The sequence below is a fragment of the Arctopsyche grandis genome, chromosome 5, assembly GCF_051622035.1.
Source record: "Arctopsyche grandis isolate Sample6627 chromosome 5, ASM5162203v2, whole genome shotgun sequence".
Classification (NCBI taxonomy): domain Eukaryota; kingdom Metazoa; phylum Arthropoda; class Insecta; order Trichoptera; family Hydropsychidae; genus Arctopsyche; species Arctopsyche grandis.
In genome coordinates, this window is record NC_135359.1 from 10,326,903 (window position 1) to 10,353,411 (window position 26,509).

The following is a 26,509-nucleotide window of genomic DNA, read 5'->3' on the forward strand; positions in this document are numbered from 1 at the left end:
GTTCATATGTCGATATTTTTGTACGGACGTGTCCATCTGCAATGTCTGTTCAGTAGCAAACGTCACGAAAGTATTTGCAAATTATACGGAAATAGGCATAGGAGATCGTTTATTAGAACCGTATTTTGACGCGGGCGTCGAGGGAAATTCAAATGTTTATTTATTTTTGAAATACTTTGTAAAGCCTCACCTCTTACACACCACGTATTACATTATGTTATACAGCTCGTAAGAATAGGTATGCCACGAAATTAGCACAATAAACAATGAGCGTGGCTCCTTCGCCGGGCAGTAATCACGTGTGTTATACATAATTTATTTTTAAATTGTTATGGTCATAAATAATGTAGTTTGAAGAGGTAGTCGAGCGCAATGAGATTGTGGTCAGAAGTCGGGTCAGCAAATGCCGGCTTGCATTATTGGCCAAATTAAAATGTGGTCACGCGCGCAATTGATCACATCGCCAACAATCATTTCAATACATCTACTTACTGACCACTTTTATTTTAATTTTTAATGTAGAACTGTGTACGTATACGTATACGTGTGCCCGTACATCCCCGGGTCTATAGATTTTCTGAAAAAACAGGTACAATAGTGCATTGTACGAGCACAAGTAATAGAAATGTAAACGGATATGTTAACAATTTCGATTTTTTAGTGCTTGTAAACAAGCCTAAGCCCGTAGGTATGTACATACATACATACATACATACATACATTCGTATTGAACAGTACCAATAAAACATGAAATGGGAGTATGTAAGTAGTACTACTCTGAATCGACGACATCATTCTAGGAAAAACATTGTTGATAACATTTTATACATCGAATAAAAAAATATTGTGCCCACGTATGAAACAATACAGACAAATAATAACAAGGCGTGCGGCACTTACGGCGTTTAATACACATCACGATAATATGTTAGCGACTTGTAATTTAAAAATTGCATTATACGATTTTATTATAAAATTACACACTTTTGGTCGATTTTACGTGAACGGTAATAAAATTTTTAGATGTCGTGAGAAAAGGCTTTCACGCCCATCCGGTTGAGAGTTATGAAGGTAATTGAGATAAACTAGGGACTTTATACGCGAGATAATCCGTCGATTTCAGCCATTTTGGTCGCTAAACGTCGACGATTTTCATGTATTGGAAATTTTCCGGTCAATTTGTTAAAGGATCGACCGGGTGTTGAAGTTCGCCTCGCAATCAATCAATACATTTACCTGCAAATTGCGCTTAAAATCGTACCCAGGCATATTAGTCAAATTGCGTGCATTATAATTTAAAAATTTTAAACTGTGAAAATTCGTCGGATATTATTCATTGTGTGGGGGGGAGGGGGGGGGGTTTAAGTAGGGCTCATCACTCGAATTATGGGGTTTGAAAGAATTCGGCTCCAGATCGGCTGACGAGGGTTGACGTTGAATAAAATAGGCGTGAACTATTCATAGGCGAAATAAGGACTAAAATTCAGCAACGCAGCTTTGAAGGATTGCGGATGACACATATTGATCATCATGACACGGTCACACCGTTTGACATATTCGGTCACATCTTTGATAAATTAGATCGTTAGTAACCATTGGAGATTTAAATTAATATGCGGATTTGGTACTTATCGAAAGCCCTGTTTTTGACAGCGTAGGCATAACCAAAATTTTATTCGAAAAGATTTCATATATTTGCCCTTTTCCCTGCTTACGTCACGTGTCTAAAATCGTTCGAAATTTACACAAACTTCCACAAAAATATTCACTGTTCGACCTCGGCGAGCAGATATTTATCATCAAATGATTTTTACAATCCCGGAACGGACTCGATTTAAACTCGTTCCAATATGCCAATATAAGCTGTGGTTCCCATAAAAAAATTTAAGTAGCTAACACATATACATACATATGTATGTACATACATAGAGTGGATTTAAGAAAGTCTGTACTGACTTGTTTAAGTATTCTTCAAATCAACTTTGACACAAATAACACCTTTGAGATGTTGCTTTGATCAACAACCGACAACAACAAAAAAAACTGGACAAAATCAATGGTTGTCAGGTAGATCAGAAGTCGAGTGGTCTAACAACCACGCATCGATCGATTCAGGAGTGGCAAAATCCCACGTCAAAATTACGAAATAGAAGGAAGCAGCTGTCGTTGGTAATAACACCTCGAATTGGAGCAGCAAAAAGACGAGATGCATCAGGTTGCACTTAGCACCCAATAAAATACGACAACTTGTTGCAGCAAAGGTTCATCATCCGATTATCCGATTTGCATAGTCAAATTTCTTTTTTTCCCGCGACAAGACGTTAAAGGACAAAGTCTTCCGGATGTTGTGGCCGCATTCAATATCCATTACGAAATAGACGATCGAATTATAAACTGTTTTGAGAATTGCTTATGAAAACACGTCGCGAAAGATTGACGATGAGCACGTGTGACTGCGGTGCGAGAAGGTGCTAAGACGTTAGCGGCGGTGACCCAATCAACACTGGACCAAAATTAGAGATGATGACCCAGAAAGGGCTGCGAAGACAGAATGACACGACAAAGATCATTTCGGGGGAGAAGATTGATGGCGACGATCGAAACTCGGCACGAAAAATACGCGGAAGGAGATATACGACAGTGGCAATTAAGATCTGGTGCAATCGCTAATTTTTGACTAACGTGGTGTCATTTTTATATGAGAATCAAAAAGTGAAAACGGCAACCGCTAATGGAAGACATCGCAATGTATGTAAGATGACTTTTTGATGAGTTGATAATTTTACGTAAATGTGAGCGTTCAAATATGTATTATGAATTATGCAGTGAAAACAAATCTACGTATGCCCAAACTTGGGATTGTTTTACGGAAATGAAGATAATATAGGGTTAGTGTTTTACGAATATTCATTAATTGCATCATTGTGATTCGCAATAGTTTCACTTATACTTTACAATCATTCACAAGATTTCATACATTTTTGGATAACTTTGATACAAAACTGCGGATTGACTGTGAATCATTGGTCCACTAATTATACTGAGTAACAAAATAATAACCGGAGCAGAGACTAATTATGTATGAGATATGAGCGATTAAAAAAGTGCGCAATTTTTACAGTATTTTGGCTTTTGCAGTATTTGTCTCAAAATCTAGTATTGCTGTGCCGAAACTGAGTATTGGAATTAGTCAAATGCTTTTCCTATTGATTGTGATTTTTTATTGCTTTATAACACTTATAATTAATTATCTGGCGAATTTATAAAGCGAAAAATATACCTTTTTTTTCCGTGATACTAGCTTATTTCGCCATTTTTTTTCACTTTAGCACATTTATAAGGATTGGTTTTCAATCTATGTGTATAGAAAAACAGTCCTTAAAATTTAACCTCGAATTAGTACGTTTAGATATAACAAAGAAACAGTCTTTGTTAACTGACCCAATTAAACGTAACATTAAAATTAAAATTGGAAAGGTATCTTTTAAACTTCGCCAAAAAACATCTGACTATTGATTCCAATACTTACTTTTGGCACAACAATACTAGATTTTGAGTTAATGACTACAAAAGCTAGAAATCTGTAATAATTGCGGATTTTTTTAACGGTAATATCTCATATATGAGAAAAAACCAACAAACGTTATTGTCATATTCAATTCAACTTATGTAGTTAAAATTAATTAGTTACCACTGCAGTAAGTAAAAAACGTGATTTTTTTTCTCAGTGTTATTATTAATGCTGCAATAATTTTTCCTCTATAAGCATTATAAGACACTTTTTCGCCAACATACTATACGTTAAAAAATCCAATTTGATAATGTTTTTCAAAATTTTCACAATGTTTTATTGTCATATCTAATCCTATGGTTACGATAAAACATTCAAGACCTCTTATCATGTACGCATCACTTTAATATGTCAATAAAAGATAAATTCACTCGTAGAACAATTCAACATGTTTCACGAACGCCCAACATTTCTTTTTTTTTTCGTTTTCTTTTTATTTGGGCGATCGCTTCGAACATCGCGTAATCTCTCCTTAGTCACACTATCTTTACGTTCACACAGATAAATAAATACAAAATAATCTGTGTGGACAAGGCCCTGGCGCGTTCCAGTCTTTCTTCTGAATCCCGGTCCCTTCTCGGGATTATTTTCGTTAACAGGTTTAACAAACAAGATTTGTTTTCATGCTACACTTCAAAACTGAACCGCGTCTTCTAATACGTCCGCCACAAAAAAAAACACAATTATTTTGTCGTTCTATTTCTTGCTCGAATGCTTGTGTAATTAAGCCGTAGGTATGTATTATAATAGTTTATATACGCAACGTCATACATCGCGATTTTTTCCATATATACTTGATAATTTCATTGATTTATTCACCTGACCGAAATTTTAATTAGATAATTGGCGATTTCACTTTTAAACCTAAATTTTGTGCGGTCAATAAATCTACTAAACAATTGGTTATTAAAAACGCGCGTACCGGTATTTCGACACGATCAACGATTATCCGCAGCGTGCAATATCGACAGGTATATACATATATTCATATACGTATGTATGTTCGTAAACTTGTTAAAAAATTACACGTTGTCGTCCTTAGTAATTTTGTAAGGTGGGAGGCGGGGGGGGGTCTATAGAATTTCAATAATTCGATTGAAAGTGAATACAATATCCTTAAAATTGAATTTCGCTCTCGAATGTAAACACAAAGGGACCGCGACCCGACGATTAACGAGACGTGCGTGCGACTTCACCTCGGGGGATTAGCCTCCAGTCAGGGGCGTCCAATCAAAATCACACAAATCACAATTAAAAACCGATCGCAGGACGTGTGACGATTTTAATTCGTAAAAAGGAACGCCGAAGCAACACTTTTTTAGATTATTTGATTGAAATTATTATATCGTGCTTTGTATGTATACATACACACAGTAGAGTTGGAGACGTTTTTCTTAAGTTTTTTTTAGCATTGTATTATATTGTTATTAAATTGTATTCGCCGTGGTGTTGCGAATTGAAGAGCATTGATCTTTTTTTACGTCAAGCACAGTTGCTATTTTCTGCTCATTTTAAATTTCTACAACATCGCTCTTTCCTTTGCGTTTTTTTTTAATTTTTGTAGGGCTAAGTACTGAACACTATTTTTAGTTTAATTATATAATACCTGTTACTGCTAGAAATTAATGTGAAATTTTTTTTTGTAATATAGTACATACATAGCGGAATGTACCTATCGATTTTTCAACAAGCATCATTTTCTGTTGAACTCTTTCGAATCTGTCCTTTTCCGAAATGAAGTGATTTAACTGACTCATTTTTCTAAACCTATATTCTTCATTCAAAATATAAATATCAAATCATTTATTTACACATTATTGTGGGTACCATTTCGAGATTTTCCCTCGTCCACCCTTCATCAATATTGCCATTTAAATCTACATATTTCTTCCAATATTTCTTCTACTTATCTGAGTGTATTGAGCAGGGATCCCAAATATTCGAATATATTCGAATATCGAATATCGAATAGTAGCTTTAAATTATTTATTTGTAGTTTTAAAAAGTTCAAGATATTATTAAAATTTTAAGAGAATCATTATCCGGAACTTCAAATAGAACTAAATGTGCTGTAGATTGAAAATAAAAAGATAAGTTCGTATAAAAAGTATTCGAATATTCAGATTTTGGATCCCTAGTATTGAGTCACATTGTTATATATTTAGAATATTACTCATAGATATTTATAATTGTTAACTGTCTCATCTTGTACTATAAAACTTATACGTGTTGGCGTAATCGATGCATTCGCCTTTGATTCGGTCTCAATATCTGATATAAATTTACATATGTATGTATGTATATCCAATCCATGATCTAAAATGCTATGTCAAAATGTGACATTCGTTTCAGACTACACAAAACATGACGAGCGTCAAAAATATCAGATTTTAAGTAAACTCACAATTCCGTATAGAAACCTTCGGAAATAGCTCAGAAATAGAAATTGTTTGGTTTAACCAGTTTCGTAGTTACTTCACGAGAGGCCCTACGGTCTTGTGTGTGTTTGTGTATAATTTTTAGATGAGCAAAAAGGTATGAATAAATGAGTGCACACGTCGAATTTCGTCAGCTGCGGAGAAACGAACGGGGTCGAAACAACTGAACAAACCTAACAGATTTATCTAACAAATGAGCTGTTTAGTTACGATCTGAGATCACAAAGATAAGGTTGCCCACGTAGCGAGTCCACGTGGATCAGAGATCGAGATCGAGAGAGAAGAGATGCTGCGTCGACTCTTTTTGTTTCCGACAATGGAATAATTGAAAGATTAAACGGTGGTGCGGTGGTCGCGGATAATTAATTACGCGCTCCAACATCTATAGATGCTCTCGGAGAGATAGTGAAGATGGTCGTACTTACTTACTACATATGTACATATATATATATATATATATATATATATATATACACTTAGATATAATAGATATACCTATCTATCTAATGGATGGCGCAACCGAGTGGTAGTCCACGTTGTTGTACAAATCGAACTTCCAAATACTCGATGGAGACGCCCACGAACATTTCGGATCACTGGAACTCAAAGTCATACTTTTCGGATGTGGTGTTGTAATATTTTTTTCGGCACGTATGATACATTAAACTATAGTTTGATACGACTAATACCTAGTCCCGTATTCCCCTTCTTAAAATGAAATGAACCTGAAAAAAAAGGAATGAAATGAAACTTGAAAATGGAATAGAAACGAAGAAAAATATGGGATGATACAATATGTGGTCGATATTATGTGGTTCCCGGAAAAATGCACTCTATAGTGGCGCAGTCTCAAGAAATTCTAATTTTCAAAGGGGCTCAAGAGGGCGGCACCCTCGGATAACATACAAATACCACTTGACGCTTTTTTGTGGAATTCTATTGCGTTAGTTCTTCTTGAGCGCTTTTGAAAGTTTGTATATATCGAGAGTTCAGCTCTGTTGTGTGCATTTTTCCGATCTCCATATTATGTTCATGTATGTATAATATGTACATATGTATGTCAATATTTAATGTAAATTTTTCTCAATAAAAATTATAAAACTATTCTTTTAATATCCAAGATCTTTTAATAGATCGTTAATAACATAATAACATAATCTCCAAACTACGACTTTCGGTTACCATTTAAACTTCAGTTTGGAATGTTTCTCTATTAACATACACTTTCCAATATACATATATAATAATACAAATTGATTAGAAATATTTTATTTTTGAAAATAATTAAATATTTATTTTTATAAATTTATTATTTCTGGGATGTTTTTTTTTTGATTTTATTTCAAGTTAGTCATTTAATTATCATATACAACCCTGAAATTTTTCATTTAAAAATGTGAACTTGTTTTGATTAGCCTTCGTTTAGTATCAATTTCATTTAGTTTAAAGTAGTGTTTTGGGTCAGGTTTTGAACAACGGTGTTATTAGTGAATTTAATTATTTATTATGCTACACATAAACTGACAGAAAAAACTGTTCACACTTTGGTGTATAATTTTATTCAGACCTTAAGTCAACAATGTGTAAATAGTATAAATAGGCGGAAGAAAAATAATAAAGTTAATCAGGAAAACGGAACATTTTTTCATTTGGAAAAATTACAATTTTATATATGAAAAATATAATTTTATTTCCAAGTCACTCTTGATATATTTACGAGCGTATTTTTAGATGAAAAATTTTTCGATAAATTACAGTTAACATTAAAAATTCTTCATCGATTCGATTGTTTACTGTTTGGCAGTAAAAAAGTTGTGCGTAATCGTGCCAAAATTACACTGCGCATAACACTATCACAACACTTTATTGTTCACAGCTCAGAATGAATAACTAAACCGTTTCGATTCGTCACATTGTGTAGGATAAAAGTGCAAACAACTAAGATTGTGCAACTTCTCAGAAAATACATAAAATTTAATTATCACGGTTATTCGCTTTTCTGTGAAAGCCCATCGTATTGTGTGCTTCCTATTCCGAACTCTATACACAATTTGACACACGACGCCTTTACGTTTCCACCGATTGTGTTTCACGACAGGTTCTAAGCCGAGGTGTTGCCAGGGACTACCTCTCAGTCATGATCTTTTAAATTAGTGTCGAAATTGGAATGGTCGATGCCTATCTCGGTCGTTTCATTAAGAGGAGGCTCCCTATTAATTAGCGCGTTATTTATGGCGGTTTTATTTCGACTTCTAAGAACAGAAAACGCGGCAAAATTACATACTCACTTGAAAAAAATAATACATAATGTGCATGCACGTGTGTGAAAATGTGCTTATTTTTCGATTTCGTTTGCGTTTTCGAGTCATCGCGATGTATCCATCGTCCGAGTGAACTAACCCAATTTCGCGGGTATTTATTCAGCTGTCCAGTGGGCATACGTTTCTTCCAATTGTCTTTATACATACATATGGATATGTGTATAATATCGTGCATTGAATAAATAATTATTATATGGGAGATCGCTCGTAATAAAAATGTGTCTTAAATTCGTACGCGGAAATGTCTAAATATTTTTTACATAGCGCATTCGTAAACAATTGTGTTGAATTCAATGTTACACATTTGCAAACGTTGAATAAATTATTTGTAGAAAAATATAATGGATACATTGATCCCAAATATTGTACTTTTTATGTGGAAAGCATACATACATACGTATGTACATCTCGCTAGTGTTGAAAGAAAATTTTAATAGCGCTGTTATTTCAGAAGTTATGTATAAACGTTCGAAAAAGTGATACCATTTTTTGTTCATTGTGTATAAGACATTTAAGCGTGGGTAGACATCAGTTAAGTATCCAGAATCTAGATCTAGAAACATTAATTGGGCGTTTAGGGTGTACCTTTTGACTGGATTGATATATGGGACACGTGTAGTGCATATACCTACCCTTGCAGGGCTTCTTGCGTTGTAAGAGAGCATATAACTACTATATAATTAGTTGTTATGATGCTTTATATCTTCAATATGTACTTGCGTATAATATCATATTAAATCTTCCATTGAAGGTCAACCCCACAGAAAACCACGGTCAAGTATACCGATTTATATTTAGTCGAGTCTGGTGTGTCAAGTGGTCGATTCAGTCAGCTCGTTTCATCCACGTGAAAATGATTCAAATCACGAGACGAATAGTTTAGAATTATTGAAACGTTGCAGACACTAAGCCTATAATCGGTCCACTGGATACGTAATACCGTCTGTCAAAAATAGATGTATCAATGACCTTAAACTTCAGTTCGGATGACCGATTGACCTCTCGTATGCATCGAAATTTAATATGCAGTATCGCAGTACGCGTACCGAATGGGACAAAAAATTAATTTATCGGGCAATAAATCGTTTAAAATAACAGTGATCCAAGGCCCGGGCGCGACTGATATAATCTAATTTTTATTCGATTACTGGAACGCATCGCATCATGAATTTTAAAACGTCGATTGACCAACATCGGCTGATTCTTATTGAATTTAAACTCCATCTTAAGTCACGCTTTTACCGTAGGGTGACTATGAATGTTTTTGTGTGAGCAGTAAAATTTGCGATTTATAGAGCGTCGATATACCAGTTTGTTTTCTATTTGGATCGAACGAAAAAAATTGATTCGTGCCACTGTTGTAAAAGCCGGACAGCGTTTCGACTGGAATTATTCATAGAATCGTTTGACCCGTTGACTTTTAGACAACACGCGGTCACCCTAAAGTTCGACGAGCATATATATATATATATATATATATATATATATATATATATATATATATATATATATATATATATATATATATATATATTTATATATATATATATATATATATATATATATATATATATATATATATATATATATATATATTTTATACGCAATTAATTAGTCTCTTACGTGTCTCAAAATTTTCATTAAAGAAAAGCTGCGAACGTTCAGATTGAGTTATCATCTGAACGGTATGTGCCCTAATTACTGATTTCACATACTTAAAAAGTGGACCTCACATGCCGAAGGTCCACTTTTTTCCCATTTGCCTTGTAAATGCGTATGTGCTCCGAAAGCGAACTTCAAAAGTTGCCGTTCAAATCTCACTTTTATCGTTTATCAAGAGTATAATACAGGGCTGTGGAGTCGCTTCAAAATTTACCGACTCCGAATCCAATTTTATCTTATGATTCGACTCTGATTCCGACTCCAAACTTCGACTCTAACTCTGACTCCGAACTTCGACTCCAGCTTGAACGATTTTATTGAGATGGACGTTTCTTGCCAACGTATAAAATTGCTAGTAATGAAAACTCCCACTCTTGTTCTTAATTCTTTGGTACGAGTTCATTTTTCGAGTCTCATCAACTTCAAAAAAATCACTAAAATTGACATGTAACCGAATTTATGGAGTTATTGATAAATATATTATATAAGTAAAAATAAAAAGTATGTACATTAATAGTATATGTGTTTGAATTTCATACACAAAGAAATCAATTAGAAAAATGAAAAATGAAACTAAAATTAATAACTATAAATGTATTTTTACTTCAATAAAATTGGAGATTCTAGTTAATACATACCGTAATACTATTAATTAAAGAAAATAATAAAAATAAGTCGGAGTCAATTGATTTTTTATTACGACTCCGACTCCGACTTGAAATACTCCGACTCCACGCTCGGTATAATATAATGCTCAGAATTCGCATTGATATTTTTCATTGAAATATGGTTCGTTTTTCGCTTCAATAAAATTGTTTAGGTTCGTTGTTTATTCATACAATCGAATTCAATTATTCCTCGGAGAATAAACTAGAATTAATTTGAATTCAATTCAAATAAAATTCTACACAAAAATGTGTACATTTCGAATATAAAATGTTTTCCAATCAAATGCAAACAATAAGAGGTATTAAAAGGAAGCATTCGACCGGGTTCAAAACGACCTCCGTTTAATTTAATTTAATTTCGGTACGGTTTAATTAAACTTTTTCCTCTCGAGAGTTTGCCCGAAAATTTTATCAATGTCGCGTTCAAATATACCTACGTTGTTCGCATTAGAAACGGGAAAAACGTTAAAGTTTTAATTAAAAAAAAAAAAAATGAAACGAGACACTCGTATGTGTACTTATGTATGTATGTACATATGTCTGTACTTACTTTCATATTGAAACGTAAATAATTTCCATGTTTTATTTTTAAAATATTGTAAATTTCTTCCGTCAAAGTTGGAGCAGTTCTTAAACCTTGTGCGTAAGTAAAAGTTGTTTATGCAAAAAGGAAAAAAATATAAGCAATAATAATGTAATAAAATTAAATGGAAAAATGGCGTTTTTCCTTACAGTGCTGGATAATTCTTGTCCTTGCATTGAAATTGAGGGTCATTATCGTGCGAACATAATTATTATCGTAATTGTGGTAACGCTCCAAGCGAACTCTCCGTAGGGTGTTTACGATTAGAATGTGATAGCATTAAATTGCACGCGAATCCCGAAACAAATCGTCCCATTATCCATTTTCATAATTATATGTGTAATAATGAAAAAGTAAATATTACGTACAATGTAAAATATTGCTCGCTCATTTGAATATACATACGCAAATAAATCACTCGCGACGTCGGAAAAATGAATTCGAACTGTGTGTTGAATCAACAGTTCAATTTGTAATCATTACACTTATTACATACAGCTTTCACTACTGCTTATCTGCGGAATTTTAATATGTCGCGCGGTCTCGTCAGGAAAAAAAATCAATTTTGTATACACAATTATAATTAAGCTCTCGATTAATCGTGTCGATCATTTTTTGCACTGTTTCCACTGTCGGCTCTTTAAATGTCGGCAAAAACGATATCGTTCTTATCGTACGACTTGTCAGAAAAACAACGATAGCGCACGCGGTTTTTTTTTTCGTTGTTGTATGTATGTATGTATGTATGTAAGGTATCTTCGCCGCTGTCATTTTGCGACACGATTAACGACAGTAATCTGTCGCCGAGAGGGAAAGATCGTACATAATTCGAAAGCGTCTTCATTGCCGATAATTTCGTCTCGTAATTTCATTAAAGACCCACCGACCTACTACAACACGGGGGAAATAATTACGACGATCGGTTTTCTCTCGCGTCGCATCATACGCGTCGTCGGATGCATTCGTTCTTCTCACTCCGTTCTTCACAAGACGGCAGATGCATCTCGCCACTGCAACTGCCACTGCAACTTTTTCATGCATCGGCGATGCGACACGCAAGCAACGGACGTCTTTTTGTTTCGCTTCTTGTGCAGTTGAGCATCGGCTTGTGGTGATTATCGACACGTACGTATGCGTCGTACAATGTACAATGGAATTTGAGTTTGTTTTGAGGACACTCTTCGTGTGACGGTCTTTATTTTATTTCGCCCTGTAACCAGCAGCGTGGACCGGTGGTAGGCATATTATGCTTTCGAGCACGGTTCGATTCCGATTCCGAGTGGTCACGGTTCGATTACCATTAGTAGCTGCTGGTCAGGGTATCAGGACATGTACCCCCTGGGGGTGACCGTCACCGCACCGAATGTTAAAAAATCGAAAATGTTCGTTTACCATGCATATATATGAAAAACGGTTAGTATATACATATATCAGTGGCGTGCGGTAAAACTCTCTCTACCCCCCGTCGTACATCTTCACTTAATTTGCGCGAGCAGGATACAAGAGGGACAAGAGGAACAGGCTTTTCCTCCCGTATCCTGCGCGCGCACATTAAACAAGGCTGTATGACAAAAAGAGAGATAATTTCAACGCATGTCACTGATATATTTGCTTTTTCGATCTTTCGACTTTCGGTGCCGTGAGGTAGACCCACTCCCTGGAGACATACTCCCCGTACACATGCCCCCCCGGTCAAAAACCCCCTGGACATTAACCCCCCCTGAATATAACCCCCGTCAAGTTTAAATGACTATACATACATATGAATGTCTTTCTTGGAACTTGTGATGGATGACCGGCCAATATTTTAGTGCAGTATACTTGTTGTAATGTTTGTTCTATTTGAAGAAATCCAATAAATTTAATTGATATTTATTCTATTTACAACAATAAATTGAAATTAAATATTGTATATAATTTGAAATTAAATATGCTTTACCACACTTAATTTATTCTTATTTATTACTATTTTTAAATAATTTTTATCCATGGCGGAGGATATTTTAACGGGGGTTGTTTGCACGGGGGGTTTTTGACCGGGGGTATGTGTCCAGGGGGTAAGTGTCCTAGAAGCGCTGGTCAGAACTTGGTTTTCGGCTCCAGGTCAATCGTTTCCTATCAGTTTGCTAATTTTTTTGATTTTCATTGAAACGGTTCCTGTAAATTGGCATCTCCTTTTCAATCTCTCAATTGTTATTCAGCGTCTTGAGGTGCGCCAATTTGTATAATAAAATGCAGCAAAAATGTCTCCATAGATGTCACTGTGGATGATGTTTGTATGAATTCGCATTGTATAAATGCTTGTATTAATTGTATTTTATTTGTATTAGTACACTCGGAGCGATCTGTAAAGGCGAGTGTACATATTCGATTGAAATAAAAATACTTATGTACGTACATATGTACATATATATGTCTTTAAAGAAGCTACAATAAATATACTGATATCAATTTTTTACTTTATCAGGGCCGATAAGAAGGGGGGGGGGGGGAATCTGAATATACATTCAGGGCCCGGACTACTCTAAGGTCTCGCGTCCGTCCGACTGGCCGATATTGATATTTATTCTACATACAAATATATGTATTTATTTAATGGTAAATGTTTATTATTTTTCGGTCCACGCATTCTTGTGTGTCCATGTGAAATCGTACTTATTATATCATACTTTCGTATTCAATTATATTAAAGAATAACAACCAACATATATGTAGGTATTCTCTTAATAGTTTTGATAGATTTTTCGCATATTAAAAATATATTTTAAGATTTGTTTATTTTTAATTCATCATAGGACACGTAATAATTTTTCCCAGGGCCCGGGATTTCTCTGTATGTATGTGTACATACATACATAGACACTAACAACAAATGAAGTTTGGTGATCATGTAAAAATTTGACTTCAAGATTTAAACTAATTTGAACTCAGAATCGGTCACTGATTACGTTTTTCATGGTTTTTAAAAAATATGTGTGTGTGTGTGTGTGTCTGTGTATTTTAGAAATAATTCGAATACCGTTAATCCTATTGAAACTTAGTATTCGTTGCTAAATAAGACATTACATTGTAACGAAAAACGTTAGGATTCAATTTTTTTTCAAATTTTAAGGTTGACCGGAAGTTTCTCTCTTTATAGATCATTTTTATAAGATTTTGAATTCAATTATCACCAAAGACTCTCATCGAGTTGGATTGAAACTTTTTAGGTGTATTTTTACCTCAACCGTAAATAGTACTTTTACTCTGAATAATCCATTTTTTTTATTTTTCTCTGAAACCTCCGGCGGATTGAACTGAAATTTCATATTTATAATTTTCAGCTTTATATCAAGTTTTATAATAAATTAAATGAGTTTCTGTCAATCGGAAGTGGCAGTTTTCTCTTGTTCCATTTTTCTTCTACCCTTTTGACATATGTATGTGCTTTTCACGAAAAAGTTACAGTATTTTCTTGAATCAACATTTTTTTTTAAATTATTTTCATTTTTTTTTAATTATTTTCATAATTCATCGCGGTATGTATTCCAGAAAAACTATTGTAAAATTTTAGTTTTTCTCCGGTGTGTTTGTTGCATTTTGAATTATTTTATGGTTAATTCTTAGTGCAATAATAGGAGCCTTGTCTGGTTCCTTGGAGTTGGGAGCTTAGAATTTCTGGTTCCGTGCTACCTAATTTATTTTCTTCTAATTGTTCTTTTGGTTAAATCGGAAGTGAGACAACATTGTTTGCACATAAAAGGTTAAAATAATAGTTAACTAGGTACATCCGAAACCATAAATAAACAGATGCAACAAATACATTACATTCATAAATACAGAACGTAGAAACTGAAAAAAAATCAAATATAACAAAAAACGAGTTAAAAGAGTTGAGAAAATGGAAATACGTAGATGAAAAATTGGATGAAGGACTAGCAATGGCACCATAAATATAATTTAAAATGCAAATATAAAGCATTTTTAAAAATCGATTTTCCAAATAAATATGTATGTATGTATATTGAGATTATGAACTTTCCTTAAAAATATTCGGTTTGTCTATCTTTTTTGCTCTAATGCTGATTTACAACATATCAGCAGATGTTGTTTGCGTTGTTAGCATAATTTCTGTCAAACTTTTCATCGCCTGTGTATTTCCAAGTTCTATGATTATAATTTTAACAAAACTGGACAAAAGTTATGTGACAAGGTCATTGGGCACTATGTAATATGTAATGACGTGACCTTAATGGTCCACTATTGGCACACTCGTGGGCGATATCGTCCAAAATGTTACGTTTCCTAGAAAAATACGCATAGTTTTAGTTATCGTGGCGTTTAAAATTTTAAAAATAATAATACAAATGTACGCTTCTACACGCACACGTGTACGTACACATAAACATGTGTGTTTTATTGTCAGTTATCAAACGGTTCATAGTGAGCGTGGGTGATGATTTATCATCGTTATTTTGCCCCTACATCCGAATGGTGTATCAGTACCTGATCAAAACACCATAAATCTGTAACGATTGTGGAGGAAGAACTATTTAATTCCTACTTTATATGGGCATGTGCCATTTTTTTGATGGAATTCTATGTATACACATGTACCTATGTTTTTTACGTAAATTATGCAAAATCACAAATTGACATTGATATTGTTTTTTTTTACTTTAAATAATTTTTTTTTTTTGTTTGGTTGCAGATGTGACTGATGCTGAAATGTGATCCAGTTTAGTTTGTAGTGTGCAACTACTCAACTACCACTAGTGTGAAAAGTGATTGTGCTTTTTTTTTTCAATCATTGTAGAATGATGTTAATTTAAAAGTGAAGTGAACTCAGGGTGAAAATCTTGCAGTGAAAAATTTTGCCATGGATCGAGCTTCATGGATGTTGAGGTATTTAATTTAAAATCTATGTTCGTTTTTATCACATTGTAGCGGTAGGAAAAGAAATTTATACTGCATTTCGAACTCAAGGTGAATTAAAATGTAATATGTAAGTACGTAACATATACAAAAACAAATCTTTTAACGTTCGTTCTTAATAAAAAACAACATTTACGTTACGCACATTCATAAATATTCATATACGCTTAAAACGAACACTCAATCAATTAACCAAATCGTTTACAGATGCGATAAGATTAGCCCGTCGAACGCTTATATGAATAATAATATATTAAATTTAAAACATATTAATTCATTCTGCATGAAGTCCGTGGTACGTGCATATTTAACCGCGAATATTTATTTACACGTTCTTACAATTCAAAATAAATATTTAGACCAGCGAGAGTGTTATAGCGAACTTGCCAATAAATACTTATCGTGTTCGAGTCGTTCGTCTTAGAGAAATGAATCACATTTGTAATATTACATAAAATAAATAATGGATATGCGCTTTTTGTTGTTCCTCTGGATCACAAATAACGATTTGTTGGAAACTCAGAAATTTTGTCACAAAGGAAGGCCCTCTTGACCTGCGTGGTAAATACTGGATATTGTGTCTAATTCAATGTATGAACATTACATTTGAATGGTTCTATACGTAGTGTAATAAATCGAAAGGTATGTAAATAGCGGTACGTTCGTATTTAATAGTTACTTTAATGCCTTAACTTTACAGCATCCGGACATTTTACTGAAATACTTCAAGTCGCGTGAGTCTGTTCAATGAATTTTAAATACATTGATATAATTTATGAATGTGATATTTACTATTTTGAGTGTTATGTCCAAAGTTTAAATATAAATGATATCTTAAGTGAAATTATAATATTGCAAATATGATTTGTTGATATTCGCATTTCTCTCTGATTTTTGTGTGGAATTTTGAAATTTTTGATTTGTTTATGTTTCGTGTGCGATTTTCTAGTCGTGGTTTAAAACTTAACAGAGTTGATTTATTTGATACAAGACGGTGGAAATTTTAACGACATTTTAATTTTTTTTTTGCTTGTTTATATTATTTTTTATTCACAAGTGATCGACGTTAGAAATTTTCAGAAGTTTTTCACGTTGCTCGGCAGCGGAAAACGTCGACAATTTTAATTTATACTCTGATGATCGCTTTGATCGTGGATCGTTTACCGCGGCGCGAACAAGCGTTTTAAATTTTCGACCGCATAAATCTTTTCGTTATTCGCTAAATATATACATACATATGTATGTACATACATACATATACATAGATATATATTTTTTATGATATATAAATTTGAAAGTGATCGCGGACTGGTTTATTATTAATTTTTATTCGCATAGATCACAGATTTTGGAATATAAAATTTAAAGCGTCATGATGTTTCCTTTGAGTTATCTTGTAAAATTAACCTTTTTGTCGCGTACGGTGTAATTTATTAGGCGTATTTTTTTTCTTCCGGAGATTAACCTTTGAGCGGGTCATTCACAATCAAAATAAATAAAATCAAATGTCAAAATCGGTAGCGGATATTATCGTTGACATGTTGGGTTCGAATACTATTTAGCGACGGCTTAATAGCTTACGTACACCTCCGCAAATCTCTAATTTCACAGTGGCTTAATTTATAATGTGAAATTATACGGATTATTCGTCTAATCGTAATCTACATATTTAATAAAAGTTGTCAGTGGAATTTATGTCGATCTTAATCAAAATTTTATCTTTGGATTTTCCATCGAAACTTACAATTACATATATTAGCTTTTAGCTGCAGACATTTATTTATTATATAATTTATACTTCCATCTACTATACATATATTTTATATGTCTTTACTATACTGGGAAATATTAAATATATCGAATAAAAGCCCTGTTCTGCTAGGAAGTAGTTTATAAAGTTATAATGCATACTAAAATGTGCACTATTATAATACATAATTACAAATACAACGTTTATATTTATGTGATAATTAAAATGGAAAATATCCGATTGCATTTGTAACAATAACTGTATAATAATAGTATGGACCCAGAGAGATGTAATCAGAATAGAGGGGCCCTTACGAATAAATAATTGTTGTCAATTTTACGCGGTACGTCTCTATAAATACGCTACATCGCACGGAATATAATCGGATAAATTTACTTATAAAAATGTATGTTGTTTATTATGTGTTTTTGAATGTATTGTACAATTTTTACCGATGCTTGCTACTACTGATGCTAAAATTATTTAGATCTGTCCGTGGACAGAATGTCACTGGACAACAAAAGAACACCTAAAGCCACTTCTATTAATATTACATTTCTCTGTATGGACCGTATAATAATAAATTGTTGATAGTCTTGACAATTTTAAACCTACTTTCGGTAATCTCACATCCAATTGGCTATTTTATTTTAGACTTTTGATAGATGGTTCTCATTACGCGTGAAAATTTGTACGATTCAGATCGCACGCAACCGCTTCATTATCCGCCGAAGTCCAGTTTGGTCCAATCTCAAATCTTAGACCCCACCGGTTATGATAAATGAATCACGGAACGTATTTGGCTGCGATCGCATTATAGATAATCTCATTATTTATTTTATACGCATATATAATCCGGGGAAGTAACGGTGATTCGATTGATTTGTCAACTACTCCTCTCTCTCTCTCTCTCTCTGTCTAGCTAATGTTTCAAATCCGATTTACCAGATCGAAGTTTATCCTCCGTTGGATGAATGATAGAACTTAACAAGCATGCAATTAACTACGCATAGTTCCGCGATGACCTTTTGAAATTTATGCGTTTAATTCAGTCGATTGCGTAGCATGCTTGGTTGTGATGTCCTCGTGGAACTTTCGTTTGTATAAAATGGTCGATTTCGGTGATATCACGACTGATTCTGTCATTTTGATCTTGTCACTCCTGGGTTCGCAATGGACCGGAGCAAACTAGAACAAAATTCCGGTTCATGAAATCCATCCAATAACAACTCGATTACTGACAAATTCAATAATTTAATACAATCTAAACGTTCACTAATTTTTTACTTTACAACTTTGATTGATACTAATTCTTAAGAATGCAAAATTTATCAAAAATGTGTTTACTTTGTATTTATAAAAAAAAATACACGTTCCGACTTTTCCGAAAAAAAATGCTTTTCCAATAAATAAAAACCTTTCAATGAAATTCTGATCTAATATTTTTCTTTTAGGGATGTTGAATGAACATAAAAAAATTAATATTTGTTCATATTTTCAATAAATTCGTCTGAGGCCTTTCTAATAGCTACTGGTCCAGTAACTGTTATATACATACATATTTTATATATATATTTTTTTTTAATTAAGAATTTTTCTTTTATTTTCATATAAATGTTTAAATAGCAAGAAAAACTAAAAATCTCATTTTATTTATTTTGTACCGTCTCGATTTTTAACATCATTCATTTCAAGTTCTGCTTGTCAACAATATCATATCGATACCCATGATCTATGGAACCCTCGGATATGAGAATGCATAATTCAATGAAATTTTCCTACCCATCATCATTTCCAAATATGCATTCAACACATTGGCATTGTATCTTTTCTTTCTGTCTTTTTCAAGAATCAATGCTTCACAAAACACTGCTTTGTAAGGTAGCCTGTATTATTTTATGAAAAATAAAAATATATAATTTAGCGAAAGAAAGAGCCATTACAAGTCGTTTTAGTACAGCAGTGGTTGCCACGCGGGATATTGTCGGATGTAGTTTATATTTTGGACGTGAACCATTTTTTTTCATATTATATTTGTATAATTAAAACCCATGTCAACAGCATCTATAGAAAAAATTAGCCAATAGGATAATACTGGAAAAATGAACTACGCCCAAAAGTAGCCCGCGTGGCGACCAATGTACAGGATTCGTAACTTTCACTTGATATCAAATTCCTGACTACAAACTTAAGCTTGGAAACAATTGAGACGGAATCGACCGAGACGTGTATAAACAGACCTTTATCTAGCGTCGGTGCAGCCAAGCCTTTGATCTCGGCCCATTGTGTTGTTCGTTCTTCACCTTCGCCTACCATCCGTCAAGTCGCTTTCAGCTCGCGCCTCGCCTACGATCTCCGCGTGTTTTACCCCGCCAGACACGTGGCCCTCATACATCACTGCAGATCTTCGGTGATCCATCTTCCACGTGTGTGTGTGTGTGTGTGTATATAGTATACGTATATAGACATGTGTGTGTGTGTGTGACCTCGGAGGCTTTCACCGAATCCATCGTCTTTTGAGCTTAATTTGACGCGAGTTGAGCGATGCTCGGTATCGTGAGGTCACGGACGAACTGCGCGTGCCAAATAATGACGATGAATGAACCAAATTTGTGAATGAAGAGACTTCTCAATATGGTCTTGGTTTGAGTCAAATATTCGCTCCGAGCTTCGTCGTGTAATTTTTTATTTTCGCCTTAATCGCTGGTAAATGCTTTCGTGTCGAACCATTTAAGATGCACGTGATCGAATTGCAGTGTTTAACAGCTTAAACATGAAGCTATATTTAATTGTTCTTTGGTTGTGATGTGAGCTCCGTACACACGACGACTTCCGTTGGTTTAATTTACATAAATCAAACTATACAAACCAACGACCCTTTTTTGTTTCCTTCAAATAATATAAAATCCAAATGCGTTATCGTATATATGTAAGTCTAATTGAACATACCTAGATATTTTTACAGTCAGTTTTGTCGGTAATCTAAGCGTCGTGTGAATTAATTTGACTGTTCATTATTGAAAATTTCTTCGAACAGTTTCTTTTCTGATGTGTGGTGAAATATTTTACCTATTTTCGGTGTCTTTATGAACGTGAAGATTTGCTGGCAGACTCTGTTACGAGATTCTCTGCTAGAAATCAAACCCACCTATACCAATTTCTCGGCTTCATTTCCAATATTCGCTTGTCCAAAAAAGCCATTGACTACATTTCCTACGTTGTAAAAACTGTATCTCTTCCACATTTATCATAATCTCATCATTATTATTCACAGCTATTCGCCATCCACTTGCCCACTTTTACTTTCTTTCGGATACCATTCAAGCACTTCTTTCATCCATCTATTGTCCATTTTTTCAGCTACATGACCCGCTCATTGCCATTTCAATTCCATTACTCTCACTATTACATCAACGTATTCCGTTTTCTATCTCTCGTCGTTATTCCAAGCCAACAGCGTTTCATACTTCTTTGGGTGTGCTGGACCTTATGCAGGATTCTGACGTTCAATTACAAGTTGTATTCAAGTCTTTTTCTTCATTTTACATTTGAATACGGCATTAATTCGCCCAAATGTATCCCATCCTAATTTCACACGTCTTTTAATTTATTCTTATTTATTACGGGACATGTCAATAATTCGACCTAAATATAAATAATTTTTAACTACTTCTACTGCCCTATTGTCTCACGTAATACTATTGGGTATACAATATTTATTATGCATTAATCTACGTTAATTTTTAGTCCTACTTTATTTTGTTCCATACATTTTCCTTAGCTCCTATGCCCAATCGGACAATCTGGCCATCCTTACTTGTACCTATGCTTATATTCTTTTGCATAGCATTGATTACACATTTTTATCTGTTATTCATCATTATATAATTTTTTTATATTCTTATACGTACTATTACTATTATATTTTATACGTACTATTACTATTATATTTTATACGTACATATGCATAACAGGAAGGCCTAACAGGTAAACCCCAATACGCCTTCCTGGCCAATTATAAACATCGACAAACAATTTATAGATTAACAATTTACATTTGACAAACATTTTTGATAATTTACATTTACATTTGACAAACATTTACATTCACATTTGACAAACATTTAGTTAAGCAATTTACATTTGACAAACATTTTTGCAGCATTTTATAAATCAGCAATTTTGCAGCATTTTATTTCGAAATGTTGAAAACTAGAATTTTGCGAGAAATAGGATAAAATTACCAGTTTTTGAATGAAATCAGATAAATTGGCTAACTCTGATAGGGAAAAATCAACCTGGAGTCACATGTTCAAGGTCTAGCCAGCAGCACCGGACCAGAAATCTAACTCGTGACCACTCAGTTAAAAGAATTACACGTAAACCATTGATATATGTTGCTAGTTAATAATACAATTCACCATGTTGCTAAACACAGTAAATAGAATTCTCTCGAACTAATAGCATCAATGTTCACATAGCCTGTTGCATATCTACGTCACATCATGCACGAAGAAAGAGCTTTTTGAAACGTAGAACATTTGAAAACGTAGAACAAAACAGAATCGTTCTTTTTATATAGTCGCTTGTGGTACATTATCCAAAAATGACATATCTTCAAATATGTACATATGTATATATCCCGAAGTGCAAATCACATCCCGAACGGGATGCTGCGATGTTGTAATAGATACGTCGGGTGATGCAACTGCATCAACAAAATGGAAGCATTCATGGTGTCATGTCATAGTGAAAGAAGTGACTCATCCGAAACGGACAGAGCAAGCGCCATTATTGACTAGCCTGAGTGCATTTTTATCGCTCCACAGCAGAGTGGCGCACGATACAGATCACGTGCAAGAAGAGGGATAGAGATGCGTTTCAACACTGTACGTCGCTGCACTGCAATGCATTAGAAATTCGACATAATCGATTCATGCCTATAATGTGAGTAAAGTGAGTACTGGCAGAGCAAACATTGCAGCACTACAAGCCATTGTGGCACAACTGAACACACTTCACCCGAATTTCGCAACTGCATGTGCGTGCACGATGTTTTTTGTGCGACATTCGACACTATTATACATATGTATGTAATTCGGACTAAGGTCGTTCTCACCTTTTAAGGTTCCTTTTTGTATGTTGAATACAAATTTTGAACATTTACCTCTCATTCTATCAGTCCTAGATGTTTGTCTAGATACCTTTTTTCATTATTCTTCTCAATACGTATACGTTTGTATATATTGTTGGTAATCAACAAGTACGCTTTCAAATAATCAATTGTTCTTTGGATCATAAATTTTTATGTGTCTTCTGAAGAATTGCCAAGTTTTAACGGTTTGTTTGTTTAGACGCGCTCTTCGATTTATTCGCCAAGATGCATTCTTGATAAAAGCTTCTTTTCTCATCCGTTGAATTTAGCCATTGGGTACCAGCGCGGACTGTGAATGGACACATGGCACAGTAATAAAACTGGATCACCCACGAATCTCTATCGGTGTACTGTTTCAGTAACGACATAATAACTCTAACGCCTTTTCGTTTTCTAGACACACCTGCCCGGTTGCGTTTTTGTGAAGTGGAAGTGTAGGATTTGTGAAGTAAATCTCGGATAATGTAGCAGTCCAGATTGAATTTTAACCCACGATGCCGCGTGCGATGTGGTGAGTGTGAACCCTTTGATTATTTTCTTTATAATTTTGATCTAGTGATGTCATGAAATTAATTAAAGAGCGCTGCTGCTGTTGCCGTTTTGATCGCTCGGCAATTGTGGCAGCTCGTAAATATTCATAAAATCTCGACAAGACATTTTGACGTGATCGAGACCAAGACCGAGCCATTGCAAACGACGCATTGGAGTTTGAAGCCTTGAACTCTTGAAGTGACAACGACAGCGGCTATATCTAGCACTAGATCGGAAATTGATCTCCTGCACTGATTTGAGCGGTTAATTTTAAATGTTTTTTTAAACACATTGTTTTGTTTGACGCACTTGATCTTCTTCTATCATAAAATAATCAAGGCATTGGGGTAGTATTCATCAGAATTTAGATATGGGATCTATGTAGCTTAACTACTACTACCATTTCTATCGTTGCTGGTAGTATCTGGATGGATGGCTATAAAATCCAGATCGTCAACAATATATTAAGCCATTGACAACAATAAAAATTGGTACTACAAAAAATTCAACCTTAACAGTTAAATCATAATCTATTCCTACTTTCCATTATGTCCACTCCAAAAGTCAAAGGAGAAAGCACTGGAGATGGAAACCTTTACTACATACAATACATGGCAAAAAATATGAATGTGAAATACACATAAAAAAGTTTGCAAAACCTGTCAAAGGTGTAAGAAACATAGGGATGATCTAACTGGTTGAAAAATTTATCTTTAAGCCAGTGGTTTTCAAAGTTATTGGTAGGAAACTAGGGCTTCCTTTTAAAAAACATCTAATCATGGTGCCTCTCCCCCCCCCCCTTACATCTTCATTTCATAAAATGATACAAACATATTTTTAAATGATAAAAATGTATTAATACAAATATAATTGACAGAACAGTAAAATTCTTCTTCCAACTGTATTATCGGCGAGTGGTATTTGTCGCAACTGTTTCGCATATGATTCATCAAACATTATTTCAACCATATCAATAATTAGTGGTAAAACTAGTGTCTCTCATATTGTATGTGGTTTAATACTTTTTGTGATTCTGTAAGAAAATTTGTACAATGTTAGCAATGCATTTGATGAAACATAAACTATTTTTTGAACGTTTGCTTCTGTTTACTAAACTGATCTAATTTTCTTTGGTATTTTTTATTATGATTTTACCACCGCATTCAGAATGCATAGTTTCAATGTGCCGTTTTAATTTACTTCTCATACTATCTGCAGACAAAACTTTCGAACAGAACAAACACATTGGTCTTTTTAAGCCATCTACATATGTACGAGTATATATAGGTATGTTCATACAATAGCACTTGTAAATCCCATTGATAGATAGGATGAATCGTATTTTCTTGTCTTGATATTTCTACTGCCTTGTTCCCTGTCGCCTATATTCATTACCTTGTAACCAATACAAAATACGCGCGTTTCAGGAACAATTTTTTATATTTTGAATGTTTATTTGTAAGTAATTATTATATTGTTATTAACTAACATTTCGCGCCTTCCTTATACTAGTCGGCGCCTCCCAGTTTGAAAATCACTGCTTTACGCATCTTTTCCCCATTTGTCATTATGTTGAAAGTATTATATTAGACAGACACAACTGAGATCGTAGTGCCAAAGCAATACGACACTGCCACGAAAGCGAGTACTGTTATGTGCTTTGTGCAATTCTTTAGATATTAAATACAATAAGCTCTTGACAACTCATTGAAATTCTATATCGTAATTATCACTGATGTTGATAAGAGTACATTTGTATAGCTACCGTGATACATTCATGTGTACGCATGAAGGAATATTCTGCTACGAATATTATAATATTGCAAATTTGATTACGTTGTTGTAAGGCACGGTGGTTAGTGGATGCTGTTAATACGTAGTATTATACCTCTTTCTTTCAACGACGAAGATGAGCAGGGTGATGTGATCTTGACCAAAGAGCGATGTGCTAGCACACTAGATTTAACAGTAAAATGTCCGTGACGCAAATGTTCACGGACACGGTCATAAATCTTCACACCGTACATACCCATTATCCGATTACATCAACCCACAGCCGCATATTACACACGTTCAGAAGTCGCAACCGATATCTATTTTTTTACACAATTTATCCCGATAGGTGTGTGCACAATGCCCTATAGGGCAATTTTGGAAACAATAAATAAACATGCCACTGAAGAGTTAACGCCCGCGGCCGCCGAAATAGATTTTGAAAACACGTGTGGATCACACACTGCTTAGTGGAAAAAATCGCGCAAGTGACATATCAAGTGTTCAGGGTTTAATTAACTTTTTTACGAAGGTCTCATAAATTAATGTGACATGTAATCTCGGATTTCTTTCTGTTACAAGTTTATGTAATTAAACTGTACGGATTTTGATATGCTCCACAAGCCCGTATGGAATTTATTTAATGATACTACAGATATACATATGTGTGTTGCTTCAGATTATTAATATTCTTTTTGAATGCAATTAGTATATGAGTCGTTATATTTAAAAGTGGCGGAAGTCCAATGTTTAGTTCCAAAAACACTATTTCTGTGTGACTTAATTCACAAATTATTATCACACCTTTTAATTCTCTATGTACAGAATCTCGGAAAAGCAAAATAAACGTATTACAGGCCACCAGTGTTTTTAAACATTGTATGAAACGCAAAACATTATATTTAATGTTTTGCGAGATATTTTTCCAAATGCAGAAAAGTGGAATGATGCCACTTTCAATTATAACGACTCATATATACATATTTATAGATTATAATTTTTGGTGACATGGTAAGATAGAATTTTGCCAAATTAACGAAGAATCGTTTCAACAATGAAATCAGATAAATTGGCGAATTCTAATAGGAGACGATCGACTTTAAGTCACAAATATCCAAATCTGATCAGCAATACTTCTTAATA

The 26,509-nt window shown here is 34.0% G+C and overlaps 1 protein-coding gene and 1 long non-coding RNA gene across 2 annotated transcripts in view; both read left to right on the plus strand.

Moving 5' to 3' along the window:
* The window catches only part of LOC143911928 (uncharacterized), a 255,900-nt gene that overhangs the window by 56,862 nt on the left and 172,529 nt on the right, over window positions 1–26,509 (plus strand). The window lies entirely within an intron of this gene.
* The window catches only part of LOC143911715 (thrombospondin type-1 domain-containing protein 4-like), a 132,809-nt gene continuing 122,233 nt past the window's right edge, over window positions 15,934–26,509 (plus strand). Inside the window, exon 1 of the mRNA XM_077430720.1 lies at window positions 15,934–16,127. Within this exon, the coding sequence (XP_077286846.1) occupies window positions 16,102–16,127 (26 nt within the window). The 5' untranslated portion in view covers window positions 15,934–16,101. The remainder of the gene's footprint in view (window positions 16,128–26,509) is intronic.